Here is a 19,644-nt window from a genome sequence, read left to right as displayed (position 1 = left end):
GGAAGAGGGAGGGGAAGCTGGGCAGGAGCACAGGGGCCACATTCTAACCCTTTGGGGCAGGCTGCAGGCCACCAGTAGGACAGTCCTGATCTACAACATTAGTGCCGGGATTTAATAACTCTTGGGAATTTGGGAAAGTTTCAGGGGACTGGAGAAGAAAGCTGATGTGCCACTAGTTATGACATGCCACTATTTAAAAAAAGGGCAAAGGGACTGATTGGAAAGATTATAAATATCATCAGCCTAACACTGACTCCAGTGACATAGCATTCCAGTGTTGCAGCCCCTGGTTAAGTAAGGCAAACTGTTTCCAGACTTACTGGCACTTTCATCTTTACACTGGTTTGGAACCTGCACCTCCCAGGATATTCCCAGATGTCATGCAGAACATGGACTTATGTCTGCACATATGGAGCAGGGCAAGAAATAAAACCAAACAAGTGAGGTTACAAACCTTCCATTTCAATGCACTTTATTTGGTGTTGATACCTTTTGCAAGGGAGCATGTTAATTATGCCAATAGGAGTTTGCTTTAAAGGTGGTCCACAAAAGGAAACAGTACCTTTGTGCTCCTTTATAACAAATAACGGTATCCTAAAAGGAAGGTTTTGTTCTTCCTTGGTGGAATTTGCATAAGAAATATAAATCTTGTACTCTGGAAAAAGTCTGACTGGAGAACCAGTCAAAAGTATCCAGGAAGAAAAAGCATTTTTTATACAGCCTAGTTAAAACTCCTGAATTCCTGTTCTGTTATCTCATATTTCACTGAGAGGAAGCCACTTTGTCTACATGCGGATTTTGTGTCGGTCTTTTTTTTTTACCCAACAGAAGTTACATTAGCAAAACCCCTTGTGTGCATGTAGTTTAAAACCTGCCTACTGCAGAAAAGCCCTTTGAAGATGAAAATAAGGTATGCAATTGCACAACTGCGTCTCACATAGATGCACTTAATGCCTGAGAAAGTTCCTAACCCATATCTGAGACTGCTAGGCAAGCCTTCCACCAAAATCCATGAAGACCAAACTTGCCATTTCTGCTACTTTGAATAACTTGGGGAAAAGGGGACGAGGGGGCTTTCATTGTTATTTATAGGCACAACAAAGCCAGATCCTGCTTCTGTTTTTCAACTGTAGATCATCCTTGTGTCGTTTCTACTGCTGCTTGGTTTCCTTAGTTGCAAGCTGGCAGTTTTATCCCCTAGGATATGAACATCAACATCTAATTTATATGAATGCCTTCTTTTTTCCTTGCCAAGCTCTTAAGATACTTCACCTGCTGCAGACAGAAACTACATAACTAAGTACTCCAAGTCAGTCAACTGCTCTTCCACCAGCAGGAGATTCCTGATAATTATTTTGAATATTTTCCCGTTTAAAAGGTAAGATAAATGAATTAAAATGCAACAGCACAATACATATCATTCAACTCTTTGTCCTGCTGGTGGCAGCATGCAGCAAGAGGCATGAAGTATTAATTCACAGTTTGAGTTCCAGTGAAAACAAAAAATGGGGAACAAGCTTAATTTTCCAGAGTTACAAATAATATTTAAAAGCTTACTTAATAGTGGAGCCACACTGGAGCCCAATGTACTGGGTACGATTCAAACATGTAAAAGCACAGTCCCTGCTCTTAAATGATTTACAATATCACAAGCCAGATGGTATTTCCACAGTGTGGGTGGGCTGAGCTGTACAACTTACTGATACAATGTGAATATTCATAGAATATTTTCAGACTGCCCTTGAACCTACACTTAAGGAACCATCTGGCTCTTTGATTATGGTGGCCCTGCCTGAGCTGCCGTTAGTACATGCCGCAGTATAGTCGTTATGCCAGGAAAACAAATGTGGGACTTCTAGGTGCCGCTACACTATAAATATCAAATTGTCCAATGTCACACATCACATCTGGGACAGAGCTGGGAATGGAGCCTAGGTTTCCCAAATCACAGTCCTGTTGTGTACTTAGACAGCAGAGCAGCACTAAGCTCTAAACTCTGCAACCTTTATGTTCTTTAGTTTCTTCTTCATCACCTGAAGACAAGAAGACTAGAGGTGTTAAAAAGTAAAACAAACTTTAAATACTGATTACTTACAGACATGAGTAATTTGGACGGGGATCTGCAAAGCTGCCATAGGGCTTGGTGAGTTGCCTGCATTTTCTTCCAAGCGAGCCACTCGAATCTGTACATGCTGAACCCCAGAAGAGGAGTTAGTGTTTGGTAATCCACTTCCAGATTTGTTCTCTGAAAGCTGGTGTCCTGGGTTGTTTTTTTGGTTCTCATGCAGCTGTTTAAGACCTTTTATTAGCACTAAGAGAAAAAGAACATTCATTCTAAGCGATGCTGAGGATATTTGGAATAAGTTTCATGCATGAGATTTATCTAAAGGAAAAGCTCTAAACTTTTCTGAATTTGGGAAGCCACACTCCTGTATGAAGTTAGAGAGATATCACTGCAATTGACAACTTCTGGCACATACCTGGAAGAAAATACATTAATATTAAGCCATCTGGATGAACTCAGTTTCTTAGGAACCTAGTAAACAAATAGGATGCTTGAATAATAAACAAGCTAGAGACCTCAATTTGGATTCGTTATTAAAAATATATGAAGCATTCTACTAAGTTAACAATAATTACTTCATGTCATTGCTTTCACATAGCTATGCAAATAACATGTTCTTCAACCTTTTGGAAAATGGACGCAGATGAATTACGAGCTTGCAGATTACAGAGAATCAGTGCAACGGAGAAGGTGCAACACATCAGGTTCATCTTCCAGTCGTACTGTACACTTTCTATTGCATCTACAGGATTAGTGGTGCACAGCTCTTAATAAGCCAACCACTTTCCTTCCCTGTTCCCACTGTGGTCTCCAGCAGAGAGTTCTACAGCTCTCCATCAATGTCCAGCGGTACTACTGAATGCTCCTCATTCTGAATGGTGCGTGGTCTATCTGGGGAATGGGAAGGGGATTTAGAATTCACCAATTTGTCAGTCTAGAAACCAGTAAATGATGGGAGGCAGGAACTGTCTCTTACTGTGTATTTCCACAACACTAAGAACAATAAGCCCATGCTTTCAACTGTAGTTCTAGGCACTACCTTAATACAGACAGTTAAAAAAAACCCCTGACAATCATTATAGGAGAGTGTCCATTTGACATGTGCCGTGATCACAATGGACATACCTTCTGGAAGCTTTTGCAGAGGGAACAAGCATTGAATTATCTTGTTCTTCATAAAACAGGTGCTTCCAGATCAGAGATAAGATACTTTAGCACACAGGCTGTGTCAAGGAAGTTTATACTGCCATTCCCTGGCCCAGGGCAGTGAAGATGGCACCTTTCACAATTATGAATCTCAACCATGCTTTGGTTCAATAACTCTCAGTCCTGTGATATTTGTGGAACTTTTGAAGACCTTAAGGAAGAGAACAACACATACAGCCAATACATTACCAGGGAATGACACATCTTTGTGGTTTGCAATCTGTCTTTTAATGGTCCACCATTTGCTCCGAAGCCACTGTGGTGAGCGGACGCTGCTCCACCCTGCTGCCAATAGATCCCAATTGATGTCATTTTCATCAGACACTTCAAGTTCCGCTATCCTGGCAAGAAACAGAAGACAGATAGCAGTCAGAAGCCACCTTCTCAACTGGGTAGAATTTTACACTTTGGTTTTGTCACATGTAATAGAGGTAAGGTGGTATGTTACAGAATGGTCCACCAGAGCTCACGAAAGGATTTAGGTTTCCAAGGCTCCACGCTGCCAGAGATCAAGCAGAATCAAATGTTAGAGATGGAACAGACAGACCTATTAGATCACCCAGTCCATCTCCCTGCAAGTGCAGGACTGTTTTCTCTACTGCACATAATGTGGTGCTTTGTCCAGACTAATATTAAATGTCCCAAACAATGATGCTTCCAACTCTTCTTTAGTATTTCATCCTATCACTTCTAGTCACATTGTCATCCTATCCTTAATAAGACCCAGCTCTCCTTAGTAAGTAATTTAGTTAAAAGACAGCCAAGTGGGGGCATAGTTAAGTATTTAAATCCTTCCTCTTAAATTAATCTCTCCAGGTTCACACTGAATTTAGATGAATTCTCTATTTGCTGGGCTACGGAATATGTGAAAGATGTATACAGCAGGCAAAATCCCTTCCCACATGCATGCTGAAAAAGTTCACTTCACAGACTAAGTACTGTACTATAATAGTACAGAAACAATCCTGTACAGATCTACTAAGAGTGACTGTATATAGCAATACTCTTTGCACAGAAATACTGAGCTCTAATCAGCATGCATTGCAATTTGTAATAAATTAGGTTAATCGTTCAAAATTTATATTATGTAAATTTGTACTAAAGTTGTGAACAGTCCTCTGGTAATGTCTGGATTCCCCGACCTATTTCCACATTTGATCCCCAGCCCAGAAAATTATCAAACCATAATTAAAAAAAAAAACTGGCTAAAAAGTCTTAGTTAAAAGTATTTAAAATGGAAGTAGGACTGGATAGCTTAGAAATATTCTACTATGCTCTTTACCAGGAGGTTGCCAGTCCAAATCTAGCACAGTCTGGTAGTGACAAAAGGTACTGTCATTTAGGGAGTGTTCGGTGGCCTACATGAAATGAATTTGTGGTCTCAGTTTAGTTCTTCTGTAGACAGATGTCCACATCACAGAAACCACCACCACACTTGACCCTTGTTGGCAATCTCAGCAGAGAGGCCAAGGACTGAATGGGCAGGGAGACTGAACTACCCTCCAGTTCAGGGTTGAAGCGCATCGGTGGGGCAATGTGTGGGAAGCTTGTATAGCCGCTGCCTGTGCTGTACCTGTTCTGTGGAATAATAGAAGACTTCAGTCTCCAGGGCTTTCAATCTGACACCTTTCACGAGCACTAAAATTCACTAAAAAAACAAAAACAAAAAATATGTTCAATATGAAATCTCTGGGAACTGTCAACACAGCAGCGATTTTTGGAGTGTTCTTGAGATCTCTTAATGGCTAAGAAATCAGCAAAAGGGACCCCAATGGAATTCTACTAGTGTAATTTTTTTTTTAAATTATGCAACTTTTTAAGTTGAGAGCGCAAACCTCAAGATTAGATTGATTTCATCCTCCTTAGTCCATTCAGTGCCTCCGCTCTGCTTCCAGTTCAGGTAGTTAAGCCATTTGGACCGGCACTGCTTTTCAGAGCGCGTTCCAACCCGTTCTGCTACAGCGGCCCATGATACCCCCTGTGTGACGATGTCGCCAGGCTCCGTGCTGGTTAACTCATGTACCACTTCTGCCAGCCTCTTTTCTTCTTCTTCTGTCCATTTTCCTGAAAGAGAAAGAAAAGCTCATACCAGTTAACAAACAGTCAAGCCCACTTAAAATCTGAACAGCAGATATGGAGCCATGCAGTATTTTGCAGTAGTTCAAAACAAAACAAAACAAAACCAAACCAAACCAAACCAGAGTTTCCTTCCCGTTTCAGGAGAAACTTCTGAAATTTCTGCAATTTGATTTTGTTTCAGACTACAACTATTTGTTATCAAGAAACAAATTATTTAATTTCAATTAAGTCAAAATGTTTTGCCTTTATCATCTTGACCTTTATGTTTATAAGCATAAATAAAAAAAACTTCATATATTATATTGTACAAGCCAAATCATTTGGACTCTTATTAGTATTATATTACTAAAGTTAAAACAAAAAGGTGTCCACAACCACTTGCTAAAAATGTGGACAATGCAGATGTTTCTGCAAAACATATGTTTTGTTACATGAGCATTTTCTAATGGAAAACTGCTCTGTTAGAAAATCTGTGACCAGCTCCAGTAATTTATCACTGAAACAGCTCTTCACAGTTCTCCAAAGTGAATCCGTTTAACCCAGTGGTGCCCAACTCACCTGGGCCCACAGGCCAGATGAGGCACGGGGCCGTAATTTGGTGGTAGCAGCATTAATTGTTGCAGCTCCTAGAGCTGCAGCAGTCGCTGTTCTTTCTATGACAGCATTTCCAGCCCTGCACTCTGGATGCAGCCCAAGGAGGTCCCCAAGGGCCTGGAAATTTTGTGGTAGAATTAACTGCTGTGGCTCCAGAAGCTGCACCAATTATCACTACCACTGTCACCACACCACTAAATTTCTAGGCCGAGAGCTTTGGTCATCCCTGATTTAATCAACTGTATACCATGAGATATTCCTAGTATTATGGACTATGTTGGAGCAGTCCTAGGTACTGAGCACTTCCCTCTGAACCTCAGGTATTCCAACAGAACACTGATAATTCAAGTGTCTGCTTGGGCCCTGATAGCAGGGGAGAGTTAAGTGTTTAAGATACTAGCTGGGAGAATTCAGGATCTCAGGAGTCTCTTATCATCCTCTGCCCCAACTGAGTTCCTTCCTCCACTAACTTTCTATCACCATGACATCAAATGGCACCCTGCAGCTTCACAAGTACTGAAGGGAGACACGTATCACAGTCCACCTAACAGACGGAAAACCTTACAATTTCTAACCACCAGCCCTTCCACCATAAACCTCACAGCCCTGCACAGGCTTTACTCATGTAAAGTGCCACTTCCTCCTTATACCTAGTCTTTTCTTTCAGTGTGAAATCATGCGTGTGTGTGTGTGTTCTATATGTATAGTGTGTATATATTTTATATACGAAGTGTACTGTTTAGTCTGAAGTCAGGCAGAAAGCAGGAGAGAGTAACATCTTAAAGGCTAACTGGCACAGAGCAGAATGAGCTTTTGTAGCAACAACCTATGCTGCTCGATGCAGGGAATGAGCTGACTGCATGTATTATACAGAAGTGCGAGATTGTGTGTGCACACACACATCCATAATTTGTAAAAACCCTATGATCCAAATATGTAAAGTAGTTTGCAATTCATTCTGATTAAAAAAATACCATATATAAATTGTGTTTTTTGCTCTTTATGACCTTGAAATAGTGGGGAAGCTTTATATCAAATATGATTAAAAACGTTCCTGGATTTTATGCTAAACTTCAGCCTGAAATGCATTTCCTGGAACCAAATTATGTACCTCTGAAAACAAAAGATAAGCATTAAAAATGGCAAAACTGATGTTGTTTTAACTTTAAAATCTATTTCACATTATAATACTGTACCTGTGTTGCAGGTATCCTTCATAAGCCTACACCGATCTTTCACTGAAGATGCACTTCTTCCCAGTGCAGCTCCTATGGTTGCCCAATCATTTCCATGCTTTATCCTTAGCCTAAATAAGACAGTTTAGTAGAAATTTGATTATTAAAAAGTTTTCAATATGAAGATTTGAAAATTATTTAAATAGTTACGAAAGAATGAAGGGCTTGTGAATGAAGAACTTACTCTTTGAGCTTTTCGATTTCTTCAGGCGTATACCTATGCAGTAAACACAAGCACAATTACTTAAGAGTAGAAAGCACGTAGAAAAAATATTTTTTGCAAACCACATGCAATATACTTCTAATATAGCAAAAAATCATTAAAAAATTTTACACTGTGGGGAACTTCAAAACTGAATGAATTCTTAAAAAGGAGAGGAAAAAGTAAGTTTCATTATTCATCTTGGTTCATTTTTAAAGATGTCTGGATCTGCAGGTCTTCTCATTTATTGATGCATCTTCCTTAATTTCAACAGAGTTGACCCTGATATACACCTGATCAGAATTTAAGTCATGTGGATCTTAAAAAAGGAGAGTTCTTCATGGCACATTTTCTCCTGTTTAGTTGTATGACTGTTATAATGTTAAATTTGTCGATTTGCTACCACCCTAGGAAATTGGAGTAACATTGACTTAACTGCTGGGGAAACTCTGGCATGTGGATGAAATGATTTGCCCAAAAATTACAATCTTACAAAGTCAAAATTCTTGGGGAAATCTTGGTCTACCTGGATGCTCTCTGCATCCTAGAGTTCTGCTTGTAGTGGAGATTGTCACAGCTGCATTAGGGTACATCAGTGCAGACCCTGGCACTTGTAGAGAATCTGCTAGGACTGGAACTCTGTGCTAGCAGATCCGCTCAGTCCTTTAAAAGCTCTTACATAAAACACTAGGTTTTAGTAAGACACAGTACAGCTAACTAGCCAGATATCTCTGCCTTGACTGGAACAGTATTTTTAACCCTGAAAATCCGTCTAGTTGGGGATGGTCCTGCTTTGAGCAGGGGGTTGGACTAGAAGACCTCCTTAGGTCCCTGCCAACCCTAATTTTCTATGATGTCCCTAGAACACTGGATAGACATTGCCCAGTAAAGAAAGTAAAGACAAAGAGACCACTGTGAGCCTGGCCACTTTTCAGAGAAGGCTCGGGGGAGCGAAAGCAAAGACAGGTAAATAACAAATTCCTTTCTTGCCTTTAGTTAGCTATCCTGCTAATTTAAACACACTACCAGAGAACGTTGGAAAATAACCCTTGTGCTTTTTAGAACATGGGGTTTAAGTCAGAGAGAATTATTCTGTCTTGAGACGGGGGTGCAAAGGAAATGAGCTGAACTAAAACTGCTGGAAGGGGGTGTTAATATCCATTTTCTGGATACAGATATGGTAAAAATGATTTCTCTCAATGGAATGTTTTCTCTTTCCAAATTTGTTAAACTTCTTCAATAAATAAATTAATTGTTGCAGAAATTATTAACACAAAACATGTTATCTCCCAAAATAAGTGTTTTATATTGCTTTTTTTCAGATTTCCCTCTTGATTATTGTATTCCCTGTATTTGGAAAACCAACACAATCTAATATACGAGTTCAGAGCTAGAGAGCCGGGAATTACTAAGCTATAAATCTGGCACAACTCTGCCTTGCATGTCTGGCTTAGAACAAATTGGATTTATTTTCTGTGGCCCCTCCACACTTAACATTAATGCCATGGTTAACATGTTAATCACAGCATAAATGACAAGGGTGCTATACATGCACCCAATTTAAAGTTCCAAAAATCAGCACAGAACCCATAAAATGTTCTACGTACAATGCAGAACATTTTCATGGCTGGTTTGTATGGTGTCTTAAATGCACCAGGCCCCCAGACCAAGAACCACCTCATTGTTGGCCCTGGTCCAAGGTTCTGAGGGGCAAAGAGCCAGAGTAATTCATATCTCCACATTACAACAGCTCCACTGAACAAGACTGAAGCGCTCATGTGCATTATTATTATTTAGATTTATACCTTGCTCTATTTGGCATTACATCAAGAGAACCAAAAATGAGGCAGTGCAATCTTCTTTCACTAGACTTAAGAAACCACGCAGCTATGGCCTCCACTCTTCCCTCTAAACTACGTTTTATGAGAGCAATTTATTTATGTTGCAAACCAACTCAGTGCCCTCTCATCTTTGTTACCATGAACCACTACAAAATCATGAGATTACAGATACTGTATTTTACTGACTAGGAGGAATTTGCTCCATGTCATTTTAAGTTCCAGAAGTTCTAGTTTCCCTTCCTCCATAGTCTTACTTCACATGTCATTCATAATGGTCAAAGTGCATGTCAAAAAATTAGCACATGACCTTAATCATACCAATCAAGCCACGGAGCATTAGAGGCTTTCATACTTTCCAACATGGTTCCGATCATCATACATGCGAAGAACTCTTCTATAAACAGCAAAGAGAGGCCGGTTCAGCCCCCACGCTATGGTTCTGTAGAAATCCTTCCTTTCATCTTTTGACATCTCAAAGATGATTTCGGTGGCATCTTTTATTCCACGAGCCTAGGCAGATTACAGTTGTAGGAAGACTTTATAAAAAAGCACCAAATAAAGTTGGCTTTCATAAATAACAAGCAGAACTTTTAAAGATCAGAAGTCCAGATTATGAATTTTGAACGTGGACTCCCCAATTAGGCATAAGTATCCTTATTTATCCAAAGAAGTGCAGAACACTCCTGCATATCAAATCAATTATTTAGAAGTCCAAATATGTATATAAAGCACTCATTATCTATCCAAGCTTGAAAATTCTGGTAACTATGTAATTAAATCTTAAAGAGCAACACCAAATTTATAAATACCATGCAAATTTTAAATTAGCACAGTTGGTAGGCTACACATGACTATGTCACCATAGCAAAGTGCTATGGTGCCATAGTGTTAGCGGTCAAAAACCATGACACTGCAGCTACACTGCTGTAGCAATGTACTCCCTAGTTATAGCACAGTGCTACAATGACACAGCAGCTAAAAATAACTGGGTGTGGTGCACATGGCACAGGACTGGCTATTACAGCACTGTTATTTAGTACTTCCAAAAGGAAGTACTAAATGATGGTGTAGTAACAAAGGTGCTGTAGGGACACGTGTAGACACGCCTGGTGTCTCCCACAACGTTTTGTTAAGGAAAAACAGCTGCACAAGGAACATGAAGAAACATTTTAGTATATAAATATAAAAAAAAATTTAAGGATAAAAATATTCTTTACAAAAGACAAATGCCATAGCATTGCTATAGTGTAGGGATGGCCACCCTGTAGCATGAGTGCTACAAATGGCACAGGTAGCCACTCTGTGGCATGCGGCAGATCAGCAAGGGAACAGCCAGTACAGCAGAACATGCAGCAGAAAGCACAGCAGGAGATCAGGCAGGAAGCACAAGGCAGAAAGCAGAGGAGGAAATTGGGCAGGGAACACAAAATAGGGAGCAGAAAGTAGAGCAACAGACTGGGCAGAGGAAGGGGATCAGAGTGGTACTCTGGGAAGGTGGAAGGCTAACTTGTGGCATTGCCTGCCAAAAAAGGTGGGCCTCCCACACTGCTATAGTACATAAAAACTAGAAGAGAAAATTCCTGGTAAAACTGACCAGTTTGCTTAACTTTGGTACTTTAGTTTAGTTACCGAAGATAAGCAAACAACATAAATAGGAAAAGTACAGTCAATTGCATTTTAACAAATATTTCAGCATTGATTCAGAGGTTTATAAGTAATTCACGAAGGGCAGAGTGCTTTGTTAATTTGGCCAGATTAAAAAAAATAAAAAATTAATCACCTCTATTTCTACATCCGCACAAGTCTGTGTGTATAAATTCAAATACCAATGCAACTAGGCAATCATACCGAAATGAATGCTGAGATGTTCAAAGGTGTGCTAACAGAGGCTGGATCCAGCCCCCACCTTGTAACTTTAAGTACTTCTTCTGATGTCACCATGGTTTCCAGGAAGTTTACACGTGCTCAAACAGATTATGCCACTTGAACATCTTGATGGGCAATTTTAAAACAAGATGTTCTAAATTTGCAAGTGCAAATATGAAGTGCTGCAAAAAGATCTGACCTGGTCTTAAACTCCAGCTATGGGTACAATAAATATAGTTATACTTAAAAACTGTATACATAGAAACATTTTTATTATATTTCAAACAAGTTGTAGGCAGTTTTATTATACGCTGTTCAGGACAGGCTATTTGCATACTTTTGGGAAGTTCTACAGAAAGCAAGTTTCAAATAACACAGGGCAGAGCCAGTGCAACCAGTTTAATTAGAAGACCAATATGCTGTAAAACATACCTTTAAATAACGTTCAATGTTACTCATCAAAATGTCAATTTCTTCCTTTGACCACATTCCCTGCTTCCATTTATGGCCTTCAAAGAGCAAAGACAAACTAATCACAATTCTGAAAACCAGCATGGTAGAGGAAAAAAAAAATCAAAGGCAGAAAGCAATTAAAAAAAGGAAAAGATGGAAGAGTCGCAAACTAAATAGAACAGAGAAATTATTTATAATTTACAAACAACCAACCCATTTCTGAGTTTGAGATTTGTTGTCGTCACTGTCAAATATTCAAAAATTATACACTGGGCTTCCAAAATCAAAATGTTAGCTTACAAAATAATAATAAGGTTTTGTTTTGTTTTTTTTTAATGAAAAGATGAAACCTTTCTATTTTCCTTCTGGTTTTCAAATCATTAGGATGCTCCCAAGTCTTATTTTCAAGTTTTCCTCTGCAACTGCAAGGACTAAAGACTTGCTTTTGAAAAAATGAAATCAGAAATTCTCTCAAGTTTCAATGGGAACTGGCAGCTGGCACTTAAAAGAAAATACAACCGATGATAAAACTGCAAGAGTTGGCAACTCCACAGCCTCATGTTACATATCTTATATGCAAGGATCACTGCCTGATCTGGGTGCGCCCCATACAGGTAAGGGGAATAAGCTCTGTGATTAGCAGTGTTGGCAGCACTGGTTCCTAGGTCTTTAATTATGTGCACTGGGAGTTCTCCAGGTGACAGTCAAGATATAAACCCCACTGTGTGCGCAGGATTTCTCAAATAGAAAATGTCAAATCAATAAAAGCAAACCATATTTGGTAATCTCCTGGCCACATAAGTTTTACAAGTCAAAACAATCCATCACTTTGATTCAGATAAGGCTGCAATCCTTAAACACTGTGATCCAGTAGCAAAATGAAGTGAAAAATAACCTCCTCTGTTCTTTTATTTATTAAAAAGCTGCTTCTCATTCTCACACCATTTAGTGGCAGATCTACTAGTGGCAGATCCCTCATAATTAAGGATGTGCTAGTGACCCACTTCAGGTATTGGTGCATGCTGGCAACATGTCCATCTGCTTAGAAAACCTGTGTATTTCCTTTTTGGGATGCTAATTACCAGCTAGCTAATTTGGAGACAGAATCTGTCGAAGAAATTTTGTTTAAACCTAATTATAATCAGAAGTATAGCCATTACTGCTAATTCTGTCCCTGCTAAGTAAGAGTGTTCTTTCCTAACGCCCCATGGCCCTAAGCTTTTTCTCTCCCCAAAGCAAGCTACAGAGAGATCCATGAGGCTCCAAAGGTAAAATACACTTGTAGTTAAAAGTCTTTGCCATTAACACTTCCATCAGAGCACAGGAACCAACGTAAAGAAAAAGGGCTAGTCTTGCTGTGATACATCCTCTAATAATTATATGAAGAAAGGAACTGTATTATGCTTTTGCTGTATGATATGTGCCTACTTATAATTAAGTTTCATATAATCTGTCAGAGGGCTTGAAAAACATATTAGACACCTACCTAGTAGTGAAAAGTGAATGTAAAGATGGCAGCACACACTGCCTATATGAGTAACACAGGCTCCATCTTTTTGCTATGTGAGCAAAAGGTACTGGGACGCCTAGAACCGTGTTGTTTCTGACACAAAGTGCAGACCTTCAAGCAGCGTCCAGCTAGTAGGTCAGAGTTTACAATTTTTTAAATATTATGCAGTGTGTTTTATTAGAAAGAATATCTCCAGCAACACCTCCCTTTCCAGTTAGTAGGCACACAAACCACCCTCTCATCAGTCCACAAATACATAAGCCACCTGCAATTTACAATAACTTGCCTGTGAGAAAGTAATATGAAAGAAAATTAGTGTATTTTTTCTTTTAATGACACATAACTGCTGAAAATGAGGACACCCAGTAGCATGTGACTAGCCAGCCCTCTGTCAAAGTCCCAGCAAGAACTCTTGCAGTCACAATTTGGGAAACACTGCTTTAGGGCAGAAGATTTTGATATATGTGAAGTAGGAGCATAAGCCCTCTGTTCCACCCCACTCACCATCCTAAGGCCTACCAAGTTGTTGCAAAATTCAAGTCATTCACTTACAATCTGTGCACATCTTTTGACGTGGACTGTCTGTGTAGCCAGTGCACAAAACAGACTCTGAGGTAGGCTGCTGGAAATTTCAGCTCTCTCAGAATGTGAATTAAAGGAGTGGCTCCTTCAACAGTTTACAAAGATTTTTTAAAAATTTCTTTCAGGTGTTGTTACTACTACTACTACTTAATGTTCCTGCCTCATGAATGCTAGAGTATATGGACTGATGTCTTTGCTAGACTACTGCTTCCTCAGTCCCTGGAGTAAATATTGGGGAGCTTAAAAGCTCAGTAGATCCAAGAAATATTGAGGATGCAGAAAACAGAGGAAGATTAGCAGCTGTTAAAACTACACATGCCCACTGTCAGGGCCAGTAAATGAAATCCACAGAATTGATCCGATAATATGGCTTCAATGGGGATGTCTACAGGAGACACTTCACCACACAGCAGAGCAAATGACTGGGAGCATACAGAGGAGACGCTACTGTGGAGTAGCTTGTACTACTGTGTAGTAGCATTGCTGGGCACTCACCATGTGACATCAGTACTGCGCAGTAGTAACGAGCTACTGAACAGCATCTCACTGCTACTGCACGGCCATTTTGTACTTACTTATGCAAGTAATAACTATGCAGTAACAACTGTGCAGTCTGCTGCTCATGTAGATACAAGCAGCATCTGCAAATTCAAGTAGCAGATTAACTGATGATTAATTACTGTGAAGTAAGGCACATGTAGATTGCTCCCAGCCCCCAGGAACTGCCTGCTGCAGGGGTGGGCTCCACTCCTGAAGCTTGGGCGGAGACAACATCCCCCTGACCCAGCAGCAGAAAGCTCCTAGCCTCTGCCTCACAATTGCAGAGAGGGGCTGGGAGACTGCTCCATCCCAGCTCTGCCACCACAGAGCAGAGGCTAGAAGCTCCCTGCACAGGGAGTTCCCCGCTCAGCCTGGAGCTGGCTGGGACCTGACCCAGACCAGGACAGTTCCCAGCCAGTCCCACGCTGCGTGGGGAAATGTGCACGTGCAGCCTTCCCCACGCAGCCTGGCAACTGTCCCGGTTTGGGGCAGGTCCCGGCTTGCAGCTTTTTCTCATCTCCGTGCCCTGATTGGGTGATCAAGGCATAGGGCTTGGAACGAGCTGCAGGCGAGGGGCAGGTCCCAGCCCTCTGCCCCAATTCACCGAGCCCCCAGCTATGTGGGGAATTCCTGCCCAGCTGGGGGCTCACTGCTAGCTCCCCCACCGGCAGATTGGGGCAGGGGGCTGAGACCTGCCCTTCCCTCGCAATTTTTCCAAGCCTCCTGTTCCTGATTGGAGAGACAGGGCCAAGCGCTCCTTGCTGCAAGGGCAGGGGGACGTTGTCCCTGCCTGGGCTGTGCTGCGCCACCTGAGCCCGCCCTGGCAGCTAGCAGCAGTAAGCAATCCCCTGCCCCCACAAGGAGACAGCTGTCTTTTGGCCCTGTGCTCCCTGTCAGCCCCTGGGCTAGCATCCAGAGGGAGCTCTTCCTCCTGGCTGCTGCAGGTGGCCAGTGCAGGGCCAAATGGGTTGGAAACAGACTCCTGCCAGGAGCTGCAAATCTGCTCCCAAATGGGCGCATGTGTAGACACCTGCCCAGGGTGGGTTTACCCCAGAGCAAATTACTCTGGAGTAAACCTGTCCAGCTTGTAAACTTGTAGACATGCCCACATAATGTGGCTGCTACTCATTTCTCCCTGCCATCAACTTTTGAGTTTCCCATTCCCACTCTCCTAGCACTGCTCTTCTTTTACCTTCTCCCTCTTCAAATCACTGAAAGAGAGCAGGTCAGAAAAAGTCAATTTGTTTCTATGAAAAGTTATGAAGGAAAACCATTTTTATTTTGTTCAAAAAGTCTCAAAACAGTTCTTATTTAGAACTGGTTTCAAAAGTGTTTTGGTTTTTCTGTCCTGTTTTTCCAATGAAAGAGAGAGGGGGAAGAAAGTGCCAGAACTATTTTGTTTGTTACCTGAGAGAAAAAATAGCATATCCTTGGCAAGGTTATTTTTTTCTGAAAAAAAATCCATGAAAATTTTCATCCTGCTGTGACACAGAGCAGTGCATGCTGCAAAGCACTACAGCACTCAGCTTAACTCCTGTGAAGCTTTTAAAAGGTCTTCATTCTTTTCAGACCAAAAAAAGACTTGTGATGCTATACAGGAGGGTCTCTTGAGGTAATCACCACCCTCAGAATTAATGCCATGCTTGGAAGCTTTCCAACATTAGTTCCTTCTCTCTAAAAGAAAGCTACATTTGAGCTCTCTCTTTCTCCTTCTCCATCAAGAGTAAAAAAAAAGAGAGGGACTAAGAACATATTTTTGGTTGTACAATCACAAGTGCAGGATTCATTTAGCATTAATTTTAGCTAGGAAAGTAAGAGTAAAGCCAAATTAAGTAGGCCATTTATATATAGCATAAATCAATATTTTCATAACTACTTGTACCATACACTTCAATATGCTTATGCTGCAACTTTGCCCTCTCCATTCTTGACCTTGCCCTTTGTCTGGGACATAGGAGGACTTGCTTTTTCCCATTATAGGAAGTAACTATTTCTAGTTTTATGCTTGACCCTACTTATTTCCATTAACAAAACAGGCACAGACCCTGCACCAGAAAACTGGTTATTTTATGCAGTATATGAAGTGCTTCCACATAACTTGCTATGCGTATCAGCTCAGCTTTCTGCATACAGGGGTGGGGAGGGCAGGGATCTAGGGCTAAATACCCTACCTTTATTTGTTAGGGAATCTTTATCCTCTTTGGTTGTAAACCAGGCTTGACTAACAGCTGACACTTCTTCATTGCCTAGAGGGGAGATTTCATCCAGCTGCTCATTCTGAAGAATCTTGAAAGATTAATTGAAGATGAGATCTTATTAACTGATTTAACATTAATTCCCTCATCTTGAATTTAATATGCAATAGTTAGCAAGCAGACAACATGCAGAAGAAAGATGGACATGTCACATTAGTTCACATTACCGGTTGCCAAGACAGCATCCTTTCCAAAACAAAATGCACCAATAGGACGTTTTCCTTTCTTTAGCAGCACAAAATGTACTGCCTAACTATTAATGGTGTTTTGTGTATTAATTAGACAATCTCGCTTGTACAGCTCCAACTGAATATAATACCAAGATATTCCACTGAAGCCAACCAGAAAGAACAGGACCCGATGTTTGTAAACCACTTAAGACGTGTAAAGTATTCTATGAGGGCAGAGGATGATTACTAGGCCAAAACATTGCTCTGTCTTGACAGTGGACCCATTTGAAAGTTAAAAACTCTAATTTTTGTGGCTCACCATAAAACAAATCACTGCATGCGCATTATGCCTACTATATGCACCCCCTTTTGGGACTAGAAATGAACTCAAAATCATATTTTTCTTATTAAAACATGTAACTTGTATTTTTAGTGGCAGATCCTCTAAAAAGACCAGTGTCATACTATATCAGTTTTATTTTTTAAAAAGGGTATACATCCCCACTTCCATCAAACATTGTGCTTCTTAAATTAAGGTGCATGCATAGATGACAATTAATTAAAAGACACTGCAGCAAATTTGAAGCTTAACTGTACCTGGATCTGAGTAACAGTTCCTTCATTAATCTCATCATCAGCTACCTCAGTTGTAGCAGTCATAGTCACCTCAAAGCTCGGATCATTTTCTGAAACTTGAAAACAACTCAATTAGTAGCCTGGCTCACTTCTGGAATAGTACAGGATTTACAGACTATAATTGCTCTACAAATTTCTGTACAGCTGGGCTCCAGCATGCATTTTTTTGTCATAGAAAAACCACTACAATGCTTGCTACCAGTACTCATTATGAAACACAAATAAATGCTTTCAGAACCAAGGCAGTTATAAAGTAGTTATACCAAGCTCTCACTATACTTAAGCTGTAACACTAAATGCGAAACAAAATTGGTGTTAATTTGGTACATACAGGACAGTATGAGAGCTTAATTTTCCTGCTCTGTTTTATTTTTATTACTCTCACATACAGACTTTCCATTTTTACCAGGAGAATTGCTCCACTCTTGGTAGATACTATGGGTGTAGAGATGTTTCAGCATTTTCTCCCTGAGAAAAAATAGTGGTTCTGGAAGAAGAAACCTGATTCCAACCACATAGAAATCACTCCTGGGAGTTTCTCCTGAGAGAATAAATGTCTGGACACTTTCCTGCATCTCAACTCCTCAGCTCCTGTGCCTTCTGGAGACTGGGGTCACTGAGGTCTGGAAAAGATGTTGGGGGTAGCTGCTCCTGCCCCTCCCATGGCCCAGGAAGAGAAGGGAGATGCAGCCACCAGCTGCTACTTACTAGTTTCTCTCACACTGGAGTCTTCAGAGTGAGAAACTGGCAGGAGGCTTCGTCCTGCTGCTCAGTCCACTTGGCTCCCAGTGCCTGGGAGCTGAGCAGAGGGAGCAACATTGCAAGCAACCTGTCCATTTCTCACTCCAGAATTTCCGGTTTGAAAAGCAGACAGGTAGCTCTGCTCTGCTACTCCAGTCCCCGCAGGAACAGGAGGACTGGATCATCTCATGCTTTCCCCAGATCAGGATCTTAAGCACCATGTTATCTACTGAGAATATGCAGACCTTTCCTTGAGACTTCACGATACATAGATACTACCTGTTCCGTTTGGTCATAAAATATTCCAAAAGCTTTTGTAAGAATACACTGCTTACTGTGGCATTTCTCCCAACCTCTCCTTCTTCATGTTATACATATGCTAGCTAGTTGCTGTCCTCTTTCCAAAGGGCATATACGGTTTGTTGTAAAGTCTACTATGACCCATAGCGGTGATAGGTGGCGCATGTAAAATATTGATAAATTTGAAAATAAAATATTCGCAAATCTTCTAAAATCAATGTGTCCAATGTATTCACTTCAACTACTACCACATAAATGTTTGTTCCAAGAGTACAAGAATATGCATATAACCATACACTTTGATTAACATTCAGCAACTTACTTGGAACGGCAACAACGGAAATGCATGGAGTGGAATCATCAATACTCTGATCATCCTCTGATAAGCAAAGTCTCTTGTGTGGAGGTTCAGTGCTGCCTTCAGAATCTACTTCATCAGCTTCTATCAATAAAAACACAACCACAGTCCTTTGTATTAACATATAGCATTGCCAAGAAAAACCCAATGCTGCTAACCAAAACACAACGCTGAAGCTAAAAACAAAGACAAGGAGGCTTGACTCAGTGCTTTGCTATCATGTGTGTTCTTGGCACAAATTATTACTTGCTCAGTTTAAGTGCTTCCTTTAACACCTACATGGAAATTTAGTCTGCTGGTAGATACCACTGTTGCTGAATTACCTTGTTCCAAAAACAAAGGAAAACTCAAGAGTATGCATGAATTTAAAACTTAGAACATGAGTAGTTCCATTTAGGACAGTTAGGGCACTGCTTAAAATTAAACGTGCACATAAATTATTTGGAGACTTGAAGATTATGATGTGTAAGCAGCAAATGTCAAATCTATATTTTTAAAATAGTATTTTTTTATAAAGCACCAGTCAAAGGCATAAAAGACGCTGTACAACCTTCAGGAAATTATTATAATAATAACTGGTTTAATGGACCAAACACCAGCCACCTAGAAACAAAAGAGGGAGGGAGGGGGAGAAGGAGGCGGGGATGGAAAGAAATCATGTAGAAAGGAAACTGTATGAAAAATAGCACAGCAAACTAACTCAAGAAAATGCTCTCAAACTGAAAGACCTTGTCCAGAGTTTTGACAATAGCACAAGAGGCTGTGGATGGAGATCCCAGAACACAAAAAAGCCCAGCCTGAGGGAAAGCTAAATGAACCTTAACTCAACTGATTTCATCTGACCGGTGGGAGGGGGGAGGGCTGGGAGAGGCAAACAAGCATCAACCCATAGGAACAAAGAAGTCACAAAAACTAATTCAGCTAATGGGATGAGAATCCATAGTGTCTGTTTAAACCTACTTAACACAATCCAATCTGTGGATGATTTCTTGTTCTGAAATTTTCGGTTCA

The 19,644-nt window shown here is 40.6% G+C and overlaps 1 protein-coding gene across 2 annotated transcripts in view; it reads right to left on the bottom strand.

Annotated features, from left to right (window-relative positions):
- DMTF1 (cyclin D binding myb like transcription factor 1) overlaps nucleotides 1–19,644 on the bottom strand; it is a 35,703-nt gene that overhangs the window by 10,829 nt on the left and 5,230 nt on the right. Inside the window, exons 2-11 of one of the 2 annotated variants that reach the window (XM_019509513.1) lie at nucleotides 18,598–18,717; nucleotides 17,196–17,290; nucleotides 16,345–16,459; nucleotides 11,521–11,597; nucleotides 9,575–9,732; nucleotides 7,364–7,396; nucleotides 7,141–7,250; nucleotides 5,107–5,335; nucleotides 3,461–3,612; nucleotides 2,096–2,311 (exon numbers count right to left, since the gene is read on the bottom strand). In XM_019509513.1, the coding sequence (XP_019365058.1) occupies nucleotides 2,096–2,311; nucleotides 3,461–3,612; nucleotides 5,107–5,335; nucleotides 7,141–7,250; nucleotides 7,364–7,396; nucleotides 9,575–9,732; nucleotides 11,521–11,597; nucleotides 16,345–16,459; nucleotides 17,196–17,290; nucleotides 18,598–18,717 (1,305 nt within the window). Of the gene's footprint in view, nucleotides 1–2,095; nucleotides 2,312–3,460; nucleotides 3,613–5,106; nucleotides 5,336–7,140; nucleotides 7,251–7,363; nucleotides 7,397–9,574; nucleotides 9,733–11,070; nucleotides 11,236–11,520; nucleotides 11,598–16,344; nucleotides 16,460–17,195; nucleotides 17,291–18,597; nucleotides 18,718–19,644 lie in introns of those variants that run through there. The other variant, XM_019509514.1, reaches the window with a different exon arrangement.

This window comes from Gavialis gangeticus, unplaced genomic scaffold (genome assembly GCF_001723915.1).
Source record: "Gavialis gangeticus isolate Ggan-Ray unplaced genomic scaffold, GavGan_comp1, whole genome shotgun sequence".
NCBI classification, from domain to species: domain Eukaryota; kingdom Metazoa; phylum Chordata; order Crocodylia; family Gavialidae; genus Gavialis; species Gavialis gangeticus.
This window is presented reverse-complemented; position numbering and strand designations above follow the sequence as displayed.